The sequence below is a fragment of the Orbicella franksi genome, chromosome 11, assembly GCF_964199315.1.
Source record: "Orbicella franksi chromosome 11, jaOrbFran1.1, whole genome shotgun sequence".
NCBI lineage: Eukaryota > Metazoa > Cnidaria > Anthozoa > Scleractinia > Merulinidae > Orbicella > Orbicella franksi.
The window spans coordinates 28,465,255-28,478,463 of NC_138155.1; the positions used below are offsets into that span (position 1 = coordinate 28,465,255).

Consider the following 13,209-nt stretch of genomic DNA (forward strand, 5'->3'; position numbering starts at 1 on the left):
AGAAAAATCATTTATCCCACGAAACTTTTATATCTGTTTCTTTCTGTTTTAAATATGCGCAATACAATGGCACGGTTCTTTCGATGGTAAATGGCTGCGATTTAATTACATCAAAAATCCGGCGCCTTGAGAGGATTCTTAGAGACCTTTTAAAAGGGTGAATTTCATAGTCACTTGAAAATAAATTGGGAGTATATTGTTACGTTAATGGAGTTTTTGCTTCGAAGGCGCAATTTGTATAAAAGAAGATTGTAATTGTAATTTTAGTTCACATTCGACTCTTCTCATGTGTGGACCAAGAAAAATCATCGAACCAGAGATAAGATGTCGAACAACACCAACTCGACAGCGTCCCCACATTCCAAAGACGACATCAACGGCGATGCAATTGCTCAATTAGTTCCTGTTGCATTTCTGATTATCGTTGCGAACGGATTGGTGCTTGTTTCATTTGTGAAAAGAACACAACTCCGCACACCAGCAAACTACGTTCTTTTCAGTTTGGCAGCTTCTGACTTCATCACCGGAGTCATCAATATCCCCTTGTTCATTATAGTCGCGTTCACACCGGTCATCCCTTACTCGTCCAAGTTTCAATATTACATGGTTGAGCTGGTGAGCGCGCTGAACAATTTTACGGCCACATCAGCTTCCTATCACGTACTAGCTGCAACTACAGAGAAATATCTGTCCATAATTTGGCCAGTGAAGCATCGATTGATGAGCAGGAAAAAAGTTTTTAAAGTGCTTCAAGTTGTTTGGGTGGTGTCTTTCATTGTGGCTTTCATTCCCTTTGCTTGGGTTTACATGGAGGATACAGAAACGAAAGGGAAATTAACACTAGGGCACGTCATATTCTGCCTCGTGGCAGTTTTCCTGTTGCCGTATACATTTATGATCTCTGCCTTTGTGCTTATTTTCAAATCAATTTCCAATCGTGGCAAAGTGAATAGGAGCATTATCTCGAGGTCACATTTTAGTCGACAAGCTGTTCTAGAAAGAAGATGCTTGATTTTGTTCGCTTTCATGGCAACTATCTTCCTTGTATGTTGGTTGCCATGGTTCATTTTGACGTTACTGTATAAGGTAACCGAGGTATACGGCACTGAAATGAAAGGAATGGAAATTGCAACTAAAGTGTTTGTTCTCGTTAGGTATACTACCTCTATCATAAATCCTGTGTTGTATACGTTTTTTAGACGAGATTTCACCACCGCCCTCAAGTCTCTGTTTAAAAAGCAGCGATCACGGCGCTCTTCGTTTCCACTGTCTTCAATTGACAGTGAAGGCAATAGGCAAGTTCTAAGTAAAGCTGAGGATGACATGGCTGAGACAATCGTGTAACTCTCGTGTAATAGAACACATTGTCTAGTATGTATTTCTCGGTTTCTTATGAAACCTGATCATCACACACTCACACTAAAAGATTTTTTATTTAGCCAAGAATTTAATATTTTGCTTTCAGCTTAGTACTAAACCATTTGACACTTAATAGTAATAGTAATAGTAATAGAGAACTATAGGCGACGTTATTTGGGCTTTTAACGTACCACTTAAAAAGCACATTAAGATCTTAGTATAATTTTGAGTTGATATATCACATTTTATTATGTATGTTCAAAGAAAACATTAATTAATTAAAATAATAATAAAAAAACTTCTAACCTCTCTGTAAAGGTGGTTAGTTCCTAATAACATTTAAGAGTTGTAATAAGAGATCCAAATGAATTGTACAAAGTAGTTTGATATTCTAGTCAATATATCTATCAAAGGAGGTTCATCAGAGCCACCTAAGCATTTACGAATTCTTCCTCCTTATGCCATATTTGTTAATGATCGATTTGGAGAAGTTCACGTGACGTCTATATCATTCTCTCAGGGAAAGATTTTCTTAATGTTCTTCTATCCGTGCGGAAGTATTTTCTATTGAACTTTTTCCACGTTGACGTTAGGCTTTGAAAATGCAATTTGCAAATTTATCGTCAGCGAATTGCCAAAGTAAATATGAAAAGAAAATCTACGCGAAAACAACACGAAGCTTAAGGTACCAAAGGATTGAGGAAATCGCGCGCAAACAAGGCTTGGGCTTAGGCATTTGACGTAATTATTTATCAGAACTATTGTATAAAGAAGACAAGACAAGACAACTTTTTTTTTACTGTAGAATTTAATATATAAATTAAAAGTACCCACAGTAACTGGTTACCCAAAATAACCAAAGATCCAAAATAGCTGGGTGACCACCATAAGAAAATATAAGTTGATCACTGTTGGGACTACATGTAAATTGTTAAAACGAAAGCGAATAACTTTGACTTTCAAAGCGTGCAAACGCTTACTACAGAAATATTTTGCGAAAAAAGTGGTGGCTGAAGAATTATTATATTTCAGGAGCCATGGTCATGGGTTCCTGCTTTGTTCTTAAATAAAATAATGTTTACATTTGTTGTCTTAAAAGAAAATGAGACAATAAGGATAAACTTAGATTTGAAATAAGCGGTTTATTAGACTCCGGGATCAATTCCGAATTTACTTAAATTAATTTTAATATAATTAATCCTTTTGATTTTTCGTTCATTGTCAAGAGTTTTATGCATCAGCCTCTTGCTCGAATATGGAGGGAAACCTCATCCCACGTTTTGACCTCAATAAATTGATTTCATTAGATTTTGATTAAATGTACGCTTCAGTCATGCAGTTTTTATTACCCTATTTACTCAAAACAGCGCCTCCCTCAATTAAGCGCCCTCCCCAAGTAAAAGCACTAGTAATCTCGGTCTCGATATCAAGCACTGCACTTCTCAACGAGAAAGAGGAGCTTAGCTCAGGAAGCAGGATAGCTCTACTCTGCCTTACCACCCCCCGTCCCTCCTTGTAGTCCAGTCCCTGAACTCTCTCTTCTCCGCGCGCTCTAAATAGGGGTTCATTCCAGGCAGTAGAAAAGACAGTCTCTCTAACAACAACTTTATTTATTTCTCCCTTATTTTTTTCATATAAATTAAATTACATAGTAGTATAATAATTAAATTAAAATAAAGGTAACTGACAACCTGAAATAGTCAAAAATGCCAGGTTGCCAGTTAATTACATATATATTACAATTTATCCCGCGTGGTTTCAACTCTTATATAGGACGGGACAGGAAGAGTTCAGGGACTAGACTCCCCCCCCCCCCCCACCTGAACGCCGCCCTCACGTAAAGAAGCACGTATTTTTGTCCCTATCATTATGATAAGGAGTTATTCATTCGTCTTCAAATGTAAACCTGTCATAAAAGGGAAACTTCTTCATCATTGCATACACCCTGTTTATCTGTTCATCCGTCCACACAATGCGATGTCGGGTGATTGAAGGGACTGGATCTACTATAGCTGCACAATCCTGGATGTATTTTTCTTCACACGTGATATCGAGGAAATCGCATATTCTTCTGAGTGAATCCGCTGGATTTTTCACAACATCCATGCTGACAACGTTTATGAAGTCTTCTGGGAAGGTTTTCTGTGCCACGTGAGTTCCCTCTGCCCAGTTATTGTAAAGCTGTATCTTTATATCCAGAATTTCACTCGCATTAATCTGCTGAGAGTTCTACCACATCATTAGTCAGTGATAAGTGGTAATCTTATTTCTTTCTTATTTAGTGGTAAAATAAACAAAAACTGTAGCCTATTGTTAGACCTGTCTTCGTTCAGTTGCCTAGAGACTCTCAATTAAGACCCCAATTGATTTGATAAACCTTGCTGCTTTCTCTTTCCCCATGCCATACCCCCTCCACTTCCCCGCTATTGTGCCTCTTCCTGCCGGGGATTTTCGCTCGGCCTACTCAGTGATCCAAAGATTTTTAAAACACTCGCCTTTGGCTTGGTACTTACAACGCCTCTATAGGTAAGCCTTATCAAATACTAGGTGTGGAATGAGAGTGTGTATCTTAATGATCAGGAGATTGATAGATTAGAGACTCAAAAAACTGCTGTACTGGGATGGTGTGCGAGTAACTCAGTTAAAAAAGTTCGATATTTGGGGCGCAAGTAGTCATTTGAGTACGATACCTTGATGTTCGGATCAGCGTCCCTTGCCTGGATATCTCTGTGACGTAAAACAAATGTTGCAATATTGTCAAAGGGATTTCTAACAACGTGAATGAACTTGACTTTCACTCCTAGTTTCTCTTCCATCTCGTAAATTGCGGCTGTGCCTTTTAGACGAAGCACTACTGCAGTGTCCCATGCTGTCTTGTCTCCAATGACCTTAGGGTTGTTATATGAAAAAAAAATTCAGAGAATATCAAAACGATAATTTTATCAAAGCTAGAATCGGTGACAAAAATTGTTGAGGTGGTTCCAACATTTCGCATTGTCAAAATACAAACTTAGTACTCCAGTCCTCCACCACTCCCACTTTCAATGTTGTAAGTCTGCATACCTACATTGATTGGGGGCGGTGCAAACTGGGCACGATTGCAATAAAAATAATAGAAAGAGATTCTAAAAAGGGAAATGTCTTTTGTCACTGATTGTAGACTGTTCATACTATACAGTCTTGAGAAAAAGATACTATTGTACGTCTAATATCTCTTTAACTCGAAATAAAATGTTATCATGACTTTACAGGGGTATACTGGACTAAATTGAAACTGACGGTTTATAAGGGGCATATAACGAACACGAGCCATGACTCAAAAGACTTCCACAGATCGTAAACCTGTACCTTGTACGTTTATGCATCAATGCTGTAATAGCATTATACCTGAATATATCGATCGTATGCTCCCTGCCATTGATCAGGAACATTGTAGCCAAACAATTGGAGGTTGGTAACGCCTCCTTTCGATTCGCGGGATCTTCGACCATGTAAAGAAGACCGCACTGAATTTCCCATCATGGTATCAAAAAAATCATACTTCGAGTTAACCGTCTTCCAGTCTGGGTTTGAAATCCATTTTCTCAGCGCGTACGATTCGTCGGCAACTATCATGTGTGGATGAGCATCGAGTAAAGAAGACACCAAGCTGTGTCGACTACGTGAATAACCAACGAACAACAGCAACGTAGTCAAGTGATCATAAGCTCTGTTTTTATTGTCTTCTTCGCTAGTAGGCTCCTCTGTAAAAGATAAAATAGAAGCGTTACGTGAATTATTTGAGAACCGAGCAACCTCTTTGCAGAGGAATGCTTTTGAGTACTCCCAACACAACGAAAGTAGCACCGCAAAATGTCACAGTTCTTTCTGTTTCTTTTTTTCCCCGAATTAATTTACATTTTTTTACAGTTACATGTAAGATGATTTACGTATTTGCAGTTGGTTTTGGTGATACCCAGCATCTTTCGTTTCTTAGTTTTATTTATATTTTTTCACGGAAAATATGCTGTTCTTTGAAACCGGCTAGAACCGAAAAAAGTTCATGCGCCCTTGGTTAAATAAAGCGTTAGGTTTATATGTTACATTATGTAAAAGACTCTTTCGATTAGACAATTACAAAAGGTAGGAAAACAAAACATTTTCAAGTTGTATAGAGCCAATGTTGTTGTAACAGTCAACGTAGAATCCCGGAAAATGAAGGTCCCGGAAATAACACCAGCAGTGCATAACTAGGAGTGTACACCCTCTGATCTATGCTCAGTCCCTATCCAAGCCTATGACCAGATCAAACGAGCTATCTTTATAGACTATTCACACAATTCACTGCAAATTACTTTCAGACTTCAATTAATTGATTACACAAATTCAGCAATAATTCAAATTCTTGCCATTGTCGTGTTCTTGTTGGGTGGAATTATCCTTTTTAACGTCTTCCTTGTTTTTGCGTTGTGAATCACTCACGCCGCTGAAACTGGGGTTCGTTTTATCTAAAAGAAAATTTTAATAGTAGAAAAATTATTATTTCATTGGTTTCAAGGTGCACGACCTGATCACATGCGAGTCGAAAGTTTTTGTTTCCCTAGGGAGTTAGTGAGTGACGAGAAGCGAGCAGTACGCAAGGAAAGAGCCACTAGCACTAATAGCACAGCCCTTACCCACTTCTGCCCTTCCTGTGGGAGAGGCTTCCTTGCCCGGATTGGTCTCATCAGCCACCTCCGGACACACCGTAGAAATTTATTAACAAACTAGATGTCTTTGGTCATCTTCGACTACGAAGGACGAACAACAGTGAGTGACACCTTCTCGTCCAATCAGAAAACCTACTAAGGTTGAGAGGTGTAACAATTTAATTTAATTTTAATTTTAGGGCAGTTTTCAATTGAGTGTCGAAAGTAATCAGGCAATTACTTTGGTTTTACTGTGGTTTGACATTGGCTGAGTAGTCTAAATTGGTAAGTTATTGGCTTGATTTTGGTTTTACGACACTCAATTGAAAACCGCTCTATTATGCTCGACTTCACAAGCTACTGAACTTTGATTTTAATCGTGCTTAAAGAAAGGTTGTCTGTCCGTCTGCCTTTTGCCGTCTGTCTTTCTAATCAATCTAATATTGCGCAGTTTACCGATGAATTTGGTACTTTATTATTCTAAAATAATTCGAATTATTAATTTTAAATTCAATAGCGTTCTTACCCTTGTCGCGGATTTGAATTAAGGATTTGATCTCTTCTACGTTTTTCTTGCTTCCAGAGTGGGAATCACCGACAATGCTCCCATGGTTCGTTCCATCTGAAACAGGAATTGTAATTTCCGAAAAATCCTTACAATTTCTGCAATCGGTGTTGCAATTCAAGTAAATAAGATATCTGCCAGCATATACATTTTAATCAATAAAAGCCTCACACCACTATACATCAGTAGTTTTAAATCTCACTCACGGTAACCACAATTTTCTTTACTTAAGGACGTTCGCGCGAAACTTTTCAAACATTGACTTTTTTCTGAGACTTTTAGCACTGTAAGATGATGAGTTAGTTATGTCAGAAATGTAAAAAAATGGGGGGTCACCGACTTTGTTTAGAGAAAACATGCACGGAAGAACACCCTGAATCTGAAAAAAATCGGGCCTCATTAGTGAATAAGGCCACAGTGTCTGTAAGCCCAAAAATATTGCAATTAGATCTTTGAAGAGAAATGTGCTCTGCCCAATATTGTTTAGGTGGACCTATTAAGTGAGTTTAGTCAACTGGTGAGGTTCCTTAAAGAACAAGTTCGCATTTAGCGACGATAGTTTCACGCGCCTTGCAGCCGCAAGATGGCAGGATTCGATGTCCCGTGGACAGAAATCTTGAATTTTTTTTAACTTCCCACATTGATTTTTTGTTCCTTTTTGGACAATGTGGAGATAATTGTAAATAGAAAAGTAGGGGTCACCGAACGTCCAAGATCGTTAAATCCAGGGAAAGCCATAGCAATGGCCATCTGTCCTATCATTGTTTATTTATTTACTTAGCGAGCTCTCTCACGCATGACGTGGCGTGTGAATTTGAGTGCGCAGTAAGGATGCGCAGAAACAATTAGTGCGAACGTCCTTAAGGGCCTAGGCATGTTACACTTTGTGGCCTCTCCGTCTTCCTTGTCGTATGACTGATCGTGAAGATGAAATTTCTGGCGATTTTTTTTTCGATTTTTTATTTCGCTTTAACCACCGATAAGTTAGCATCTAAGGTTACCAATAATATTATATTCTTGAGTTTATGATACATACCTGTCAAAACCCTGTCGGTTATTCCATTTATTTGCCACATGGTTAAGATCACCGCTACAGCAACCGAACAAGCCGCTATTAACACCAGACGGAATAACTTTGGACCTCGAGCAAACATTTCCTTTCCACTTCTGGAAAGAAGAATCTACAAAATTTAAAATAATTTTTTTCAGTTTTAGTTGAAACTCCTGAACAAAAAAAATTGAGCGAGGATCTGCTCGCAGTCGAGTAACTGCGGCTACAGTTCGCAAGTGTTTATGAGCAAGCATTTATCATACGTTACACAAAATGTAATTAAAACATTTCACGTTACGCTTAATTGTTATTTTTACAGATATTAAGTGTGGCTGTTCTGTTTCTCAAAAGTGGACGACTCAAGGATAAGCTAAAGCAAATAAGCGTGATCGATAATTTTTTGATCTTAGCTCAGTATGTTTCTCTTGAGACAGTTTTCTATCAAGTGCTATCAATTTTGCGCTATACGGCATGAGTCAATAAATATACTAAGAATATATTTCTGTTATGGAAGCATGCTACACCTAACCCCGTGATAAAAGCAACCTAACTTCGCTTGTTCTCGTTCTACTGATACAATTCCTCCACGGGCGCACAAAGATTTCACATGCATGTAGCACTTGTTGTACCTCTGCTAATTTCGCCTCGGGTGTTCACTAATTCGGCTTATTCTTGTGCCATTGAAAACCAGGATTTATTCAATTTATTTTATTTATACTCCGCGTGCATGAATTCTGTAGATATACAACTAACCGAAATTCAGTTATTAAGCTTCAGTTACATGAGTGAAATGACAGCATTTACTTCAATACATGTACTACCATTAAAACTGCATCCCAGTCAGCTCAGAGCATCCGCTCTCCAAATGTCGTGGGCCGCACGGCTGTAGATGCGATATATCCACTGTATATCTTTCGTGGTGTGTCTCTGTAAATTACTTCATATCGCTGATTATTTATCTTACCTTTCCCGTGCTTGTACCAGTTGAACCTGGCCGTTATTTCTTAGTGAAGATTAATGTATCAGAACTTAAACTTCAAGGGAATTTTATTTGCATATTTTGATCGACAGCCGATGCAAAGAAGGAACTTTTGTAACTTAGAAGCCGGAAATTAGGGCTGATTGGTCCTTAATTAAAGTTCTGAGAAGAACAAAATAATTTTGCGGGATTTTCTTATCATCAAAATCATTGTAATTCATTGATCTAAACTTTTTAAAACACGTTTTTAAAATTGGTCTTATATTTCGTGAGCATTTGTATCTTTTATTCGCAGTTCTTTTTTCATGCATTTTAATAGGACGTAGTCTCTAAGTGACCGTTCATTTTACAGCAAATATTTCTCGAAAAATCAATTGATTGTAAACGTTGTTTCTTTAATGAAAACCTTACCAATAAAGGTCTCTAGTACCATGTTTGACAGTCTAAATTGACAGTCGGCGCACGAGGTTGATATAACGATAAGCAGTTAAATTTCCGTATACACGGAACATACATGTAGTAACACAGGCCGAGACGTTTGCATACACGCGCGTTACACGCACGCGGCACTTTTGTCCCAGTCTCTTTCAGTTTCTATACAAGGAGAGGTGGCCTTTTTTGGCAATATGGCGGACGTGAGCGTGAGAACTGTTTACGATAATGATCTATTCCCTTACTTAAAACGTTTGTTCTGTGAAGCTTTGAGAACAGTCAGTTGGCTAGATCAAAGAAAACTGGATTCGTTTTCTTTAAAGTTCAATAAGAAACTTTTAAATGGAGATTTAATCATTCCTGCCTTTGTACGAACCTGTCTCGGTGATGTTATGAACGACAACAAGGTAAAAGGCTTAACTCCTTAAGTCTTACATGTAAGCTTACTTGTAAAGGTTTATCAGCTCTTTATATTGCTCTTTAGAAGAAGCGGAGGATAACAGCTGCGGAATAAGTCAATAACCAGTTATTAATAATTTGATACATTCTTTTGATAAGCTGAAAAGTGGGACCACAGCTCAGACAAAATGTTTTTATTCAGTTGGCCTTGTTTGAGTGAAGTCATTTATTTACTTATACCATGCCATAGAAAATACAGCCAATCAGAATACAGGAAAGCCGTGTATATTCGACATTATTAAAAACTTGATCATTGGATAATGCAATTTGAGAGTTAAATTCATTGGCCTAGCCATCATGGGTTATGAGCCATTATAATCCATTAAATGTTTTCGCTCATGCGCGATTGGTCTAAACGCGTCAAATGACTGAATATTGCCCAGCTAAAACTGAGGAATATCCAAGGATATTCCCCAATTTTCATAATCTAATTGCTTAATGGAAACACTCTTGAAAGTTTGGGAGAACGAGAAATGCTGTAGGAGGTGAGTGTTTCCACAGCTTTTTCGAATTCTCGCAAGCTTTTATGAGTGTTTCTATAACTCCATAGAAACACAGAGAACATGTTTTCTATTTCTTTTAGAAAACACCACGACAAAAAAAGGAAAGCAACTTGTTTACTTTGGTCATCAAAATTTAAATTCTCTTTGCTTTCGCCATCATTACGTCAACAGCTCATGCTTGTTCTGTGTTTCTGTCAAGTTTTTTCAATAACTGTCTAATTTCTTGCACACTGATTGGCTCATTTCTATCATCAATAAGAGTACAGACAGATAAAATTTTAATTTATGCCAGCTTTCAAGTTCAACTTTTAGTTGTCAAACTGTCAACTTTTTAACCAATGAGATTTTATGGACTTTTTTAAGTAGCCAATCAAAAAGCAAGAAAAGCTATTGACAATGTTCGTGTCATTCACTTATCTTTGTTTACAGCAAGTTTATGGCGTCTTTTCCCCTCATTCCCAGCATTTGACCATTTTGGGGTCTTGTTATTGTAAAAAACAAATTAACGTCAGTTTTTTTATGCATCTGTCCTCATATTGATGATAAATTTCATCATAACATTGTCAAAGTTTACTGCGGAAGCATTCGCTTGTGGCTCATGGTTCCACAGCTACTTTGACAATGTTATGATGTAATTTATCACCAATAAGAGGACAGACGCATAAAAACTGATGTCAATTTGTTAAATAGAAACAAGATTTTTAACCAATCGACAAGTGTATTTTCTTAGGGCTGTTTTCTAAATGGGAGTTGGAGTATGGGATAGAGGATATGGGATATAAGGCTGCAACAATACAATTTCTCACAATACAATACACATCTCAATACAACTGTCACAATATGATACATGATACGATACATCATTACATACGACTGACAGGTGAAGAAGAGCTGCAAAGAACAGACGAACCAATGTGTTTTGTCCATGGGCGCACAAGACTGTGTCAGCTGACAATTAATTAGAACTGCACCTGCTCTTGTGTTTGCCATCTTGACAGATATATGACCAGAAGAACGCAAAGCAATACAAAGCAAAGATGGAAGTTTTTTTCCCTTTCCTGGGTCTCTTTGTTTTATAAATAACCCTGAAAGGGCTTGGACTTGGGTAAAGAGTCATAAAAGACAGTTATTTCTGAATGTTGAATTTTTAATACATGAAGAATCACAATATTATAATATCGTGATATCTTGTCATAATATTGATATTCGTATTGTTACAAAAAATATTGCGATTCACTGGTGCATTGGTGTATCGTTGCAGCACTAATGGGATAATTTATGAGGGCAATTTTCTCTAAAATTATGGAGGCTTACCCTTAAGTAGGGTAACTAAAAATCAGGTTGTTTCTAAGGGGGCATCACATCAATAGATGATCTTTTTTATAGAGTAAATTTTGATTTGTGCATTGCTTGAGACTCAAACTGAATTGCCCAGTGTTTCTTCCAGAGTGCGCTATTGCGGGAATCCCGTGTTACAATCAGAGATGGCCCCCAGAAAAATGAAAAAAGGGCCAATTTGGCCCTTTCCTTTTACAAGACTGCAGGCTTAACACAGGCATAATATTTTAAAAGCCATCCCAGGGCTTGAAATTGTGATCTATATGATCGTCAATGTAACAAGCAGTTCATCCTTGACGACCAAAAATTCTGGTTTAGTCGCCATATTACGGCATAATGGCGACTACATTTCTCTGTGTTGACTATCAGTAACGGTTATTTTGTCACACATTATGTCCTTCTAGAAAAATCATATTGAAAGATCTTTGCTTCTAAAACATTCAGCATAAGAAAAGAAGTCAATCCGTCCTTTTGCTTTGCTGTATTGATTCTCTGATATCGGAACACTTTCAAATGGCTGACTGTCTGTGAAATCGCCCTATAGTGCATTACAAGCCCTTGATCATTGACTACGTCATGTATGCCTAAGAATTGTTCTCTTGTAATGCACGGATCCTTCATACTAGTATCTGATTCAAAAGAAACTTTATTGAGTAGAAACCTTTCAAAAAGCACTTACTATTAAATTTTGTCATAGATCCTAATAAACTGCTTTATTTTCCTTGGTACCCTGATGCATTTTTTCCTTCTGTAGCTTTCAATTTTAGTGGCCCCTTTCCTAAAAAATTGGCCCCTAAAAAAGATCTTCAGGGGCCACTTTGGCCCTCAAGTTAAATTTTCTGGCTGAAACACTGATTGCCATTGATAATTGTATCAAAAAAGTATCAATATGTTATTAGAACATAAAATAAAGCAGTTTATTAGGATCTATGATAAAATTTAATAGTAAGTGCTTATTAAACATAAACAGGAACATTGTGCCTATATTAGATCAGTACGCCAACTATATAATCGGACAACACAAACTTTTTAGTCTTATATTAAGGACTGGGAGCAGAATAACCTCCTTGCAAGAGCTACTTGTTTGTCAGTGGCCTAAAGGGATAGAAATATCGAGTTTTTACAATTTTATAATATATTATATTGTTCAGTCAGTATTAGTTTAAAGGTTCTATGTTATATGCTTGGTATTTTTAGGCTGAATTTGAAAGACTCTGTCAGGAGATCATTGAGCGTATATCAACAATTCAGTTTGTACAACACTGTCAATTGACGAGTGGAGGTCATCTTCTACTGACTCTAAAAAAGACTGATGTTACCAGAGCTGCACTTCACAATGTTATAAGTAAAGCAGACCAGTATGGAAAATCAATTGGACAAAACTCTCAGGGTGTGCTATTGAATCCTTCTGTGTTATTAAGTTCACTTGATAAGGATCAAGATCATTTAAGTCTTGATCATCTAAGAACAGCCCTTATTTGTGAACACACCAAGCAGCTTCTAAATGCTAATAGGTATGTTGTGTTTTAATAACTACTTGTCATGTGCTAATTTATTATAAACATTATATATACAGTGGGTCTTCATTTCAGCTTATTTCTGTACTCAATATAATTGTGTAGTGCAATGTACATTAATAATATAACAGGGATTAAATCTGAGGGTGGACATTAGACAAATTGATCATCCATAAAACCCTTTTTGCTCAGTTACTTTCCGGATATCAATTATCTGTTCTCTTTCATTAAATAGATACAGCTGACTATCCGTATGCCCAATTTTTACCTCTTGACTCAGACCTGGTATTAGTAAATAACTTACCGTAAAATTGCTTGGTAGTAGTATATTGACCAGTT

General features: G+C 37.2%; 4 protein-coding genes across 8 annotated transcripts in view; 2 read left to right on the top strand and 2 right to left on the bottom strand.

Moving 5' to 3' along the window:
* The first annotated feature begins 324 nt into the window (after window positions 1-324).
* LOC145460710 (octopamine receptor beta-2R-like) lies at window positions 325-1,344 on the top strand. Its single transcript, XM_081445591.1, has one exon. The coding sequence runs from the start codon at window positions 325-327 to the stop codon at window positions 1,342-1,344; it is 1,020 nt and encodes a 339-aa protein (XP_081301717.1).
* Window positions 1,345-3,174: 1,830 nt separating this feature from the next.
* Window positions 3,175-5,071, bottom strand: LOC145503175 (uncharacterized). Its single transcript, XM_081482637.1, has 3 exons — window positions 4,747-5,071; window positions 4,050-4,247; window positions 3,175-3,576 (listed from the first exon to the last, which is right to left on the bottom strand). Exons 1-3 carry the CDS (start codon window positions 4,972-4,974, stop codon window positions 3,244-3,246), a joined length of 759 nt encoding a protein of 252 aa, XP_081338763.1. The 5' UTR covers window positions 4,975-5,071; the 3' UTR covers window positions 3,175-3,243.
* A 653-nt stretch (window positions 5,072-5,724) lies between these two features.
* On the bottom strand, window positions 5,725-8,622 carry LOC145502247 (uncharacterized). The gene is made up of 4 exons (XM_081481499.1): window positions 8,464-8,622; window positions 7,628-7,772; window positions 6,553-6,648; window positions 5,725-5,846 (listed from the first exon to the last, which is right to left on the bottom strand). Exons 1-4 carry the CDS (start codon window positions 8,464-8,466, stop codon window positions 5,725-5,727), a joined length of 366 nt encoding a protein of 121 aa, XP_081337625.1. The 5' UTR covers window positions 8,467-8,622.
* A 746-nt stretch (window positions 8,623-9,368) lies between these two features.
* LOC145502524 (DALR anticodon-binding domain-containing protein 3-like) overlaps window positions 9,369-13,209 on the top strand; it is a 39,480-nt gene continuing 35,639 nt past the window's right edge. For all 5 annotated transcript variants that reach the window (XR_014051351.1, XR_014051353.1, XR_014051352.1 and 2 more), the window contains exons 1-2: window positions 9,369-9,460; window positions 12,551-12,867. Coding sequence is in view for 2 of the 5 variants with exons in the window: in XM_081481846.1 (XP_081337972.1) it covers window positions 9,446-9,460; window positions 12,551-12,867 (332 nt within the window). In the remaining 3 variants the exon portion in view is untranslated. The remainder of the gene's footprint in view (window positions 9,461-12,550; window positions 12,868-13,209) is intronic.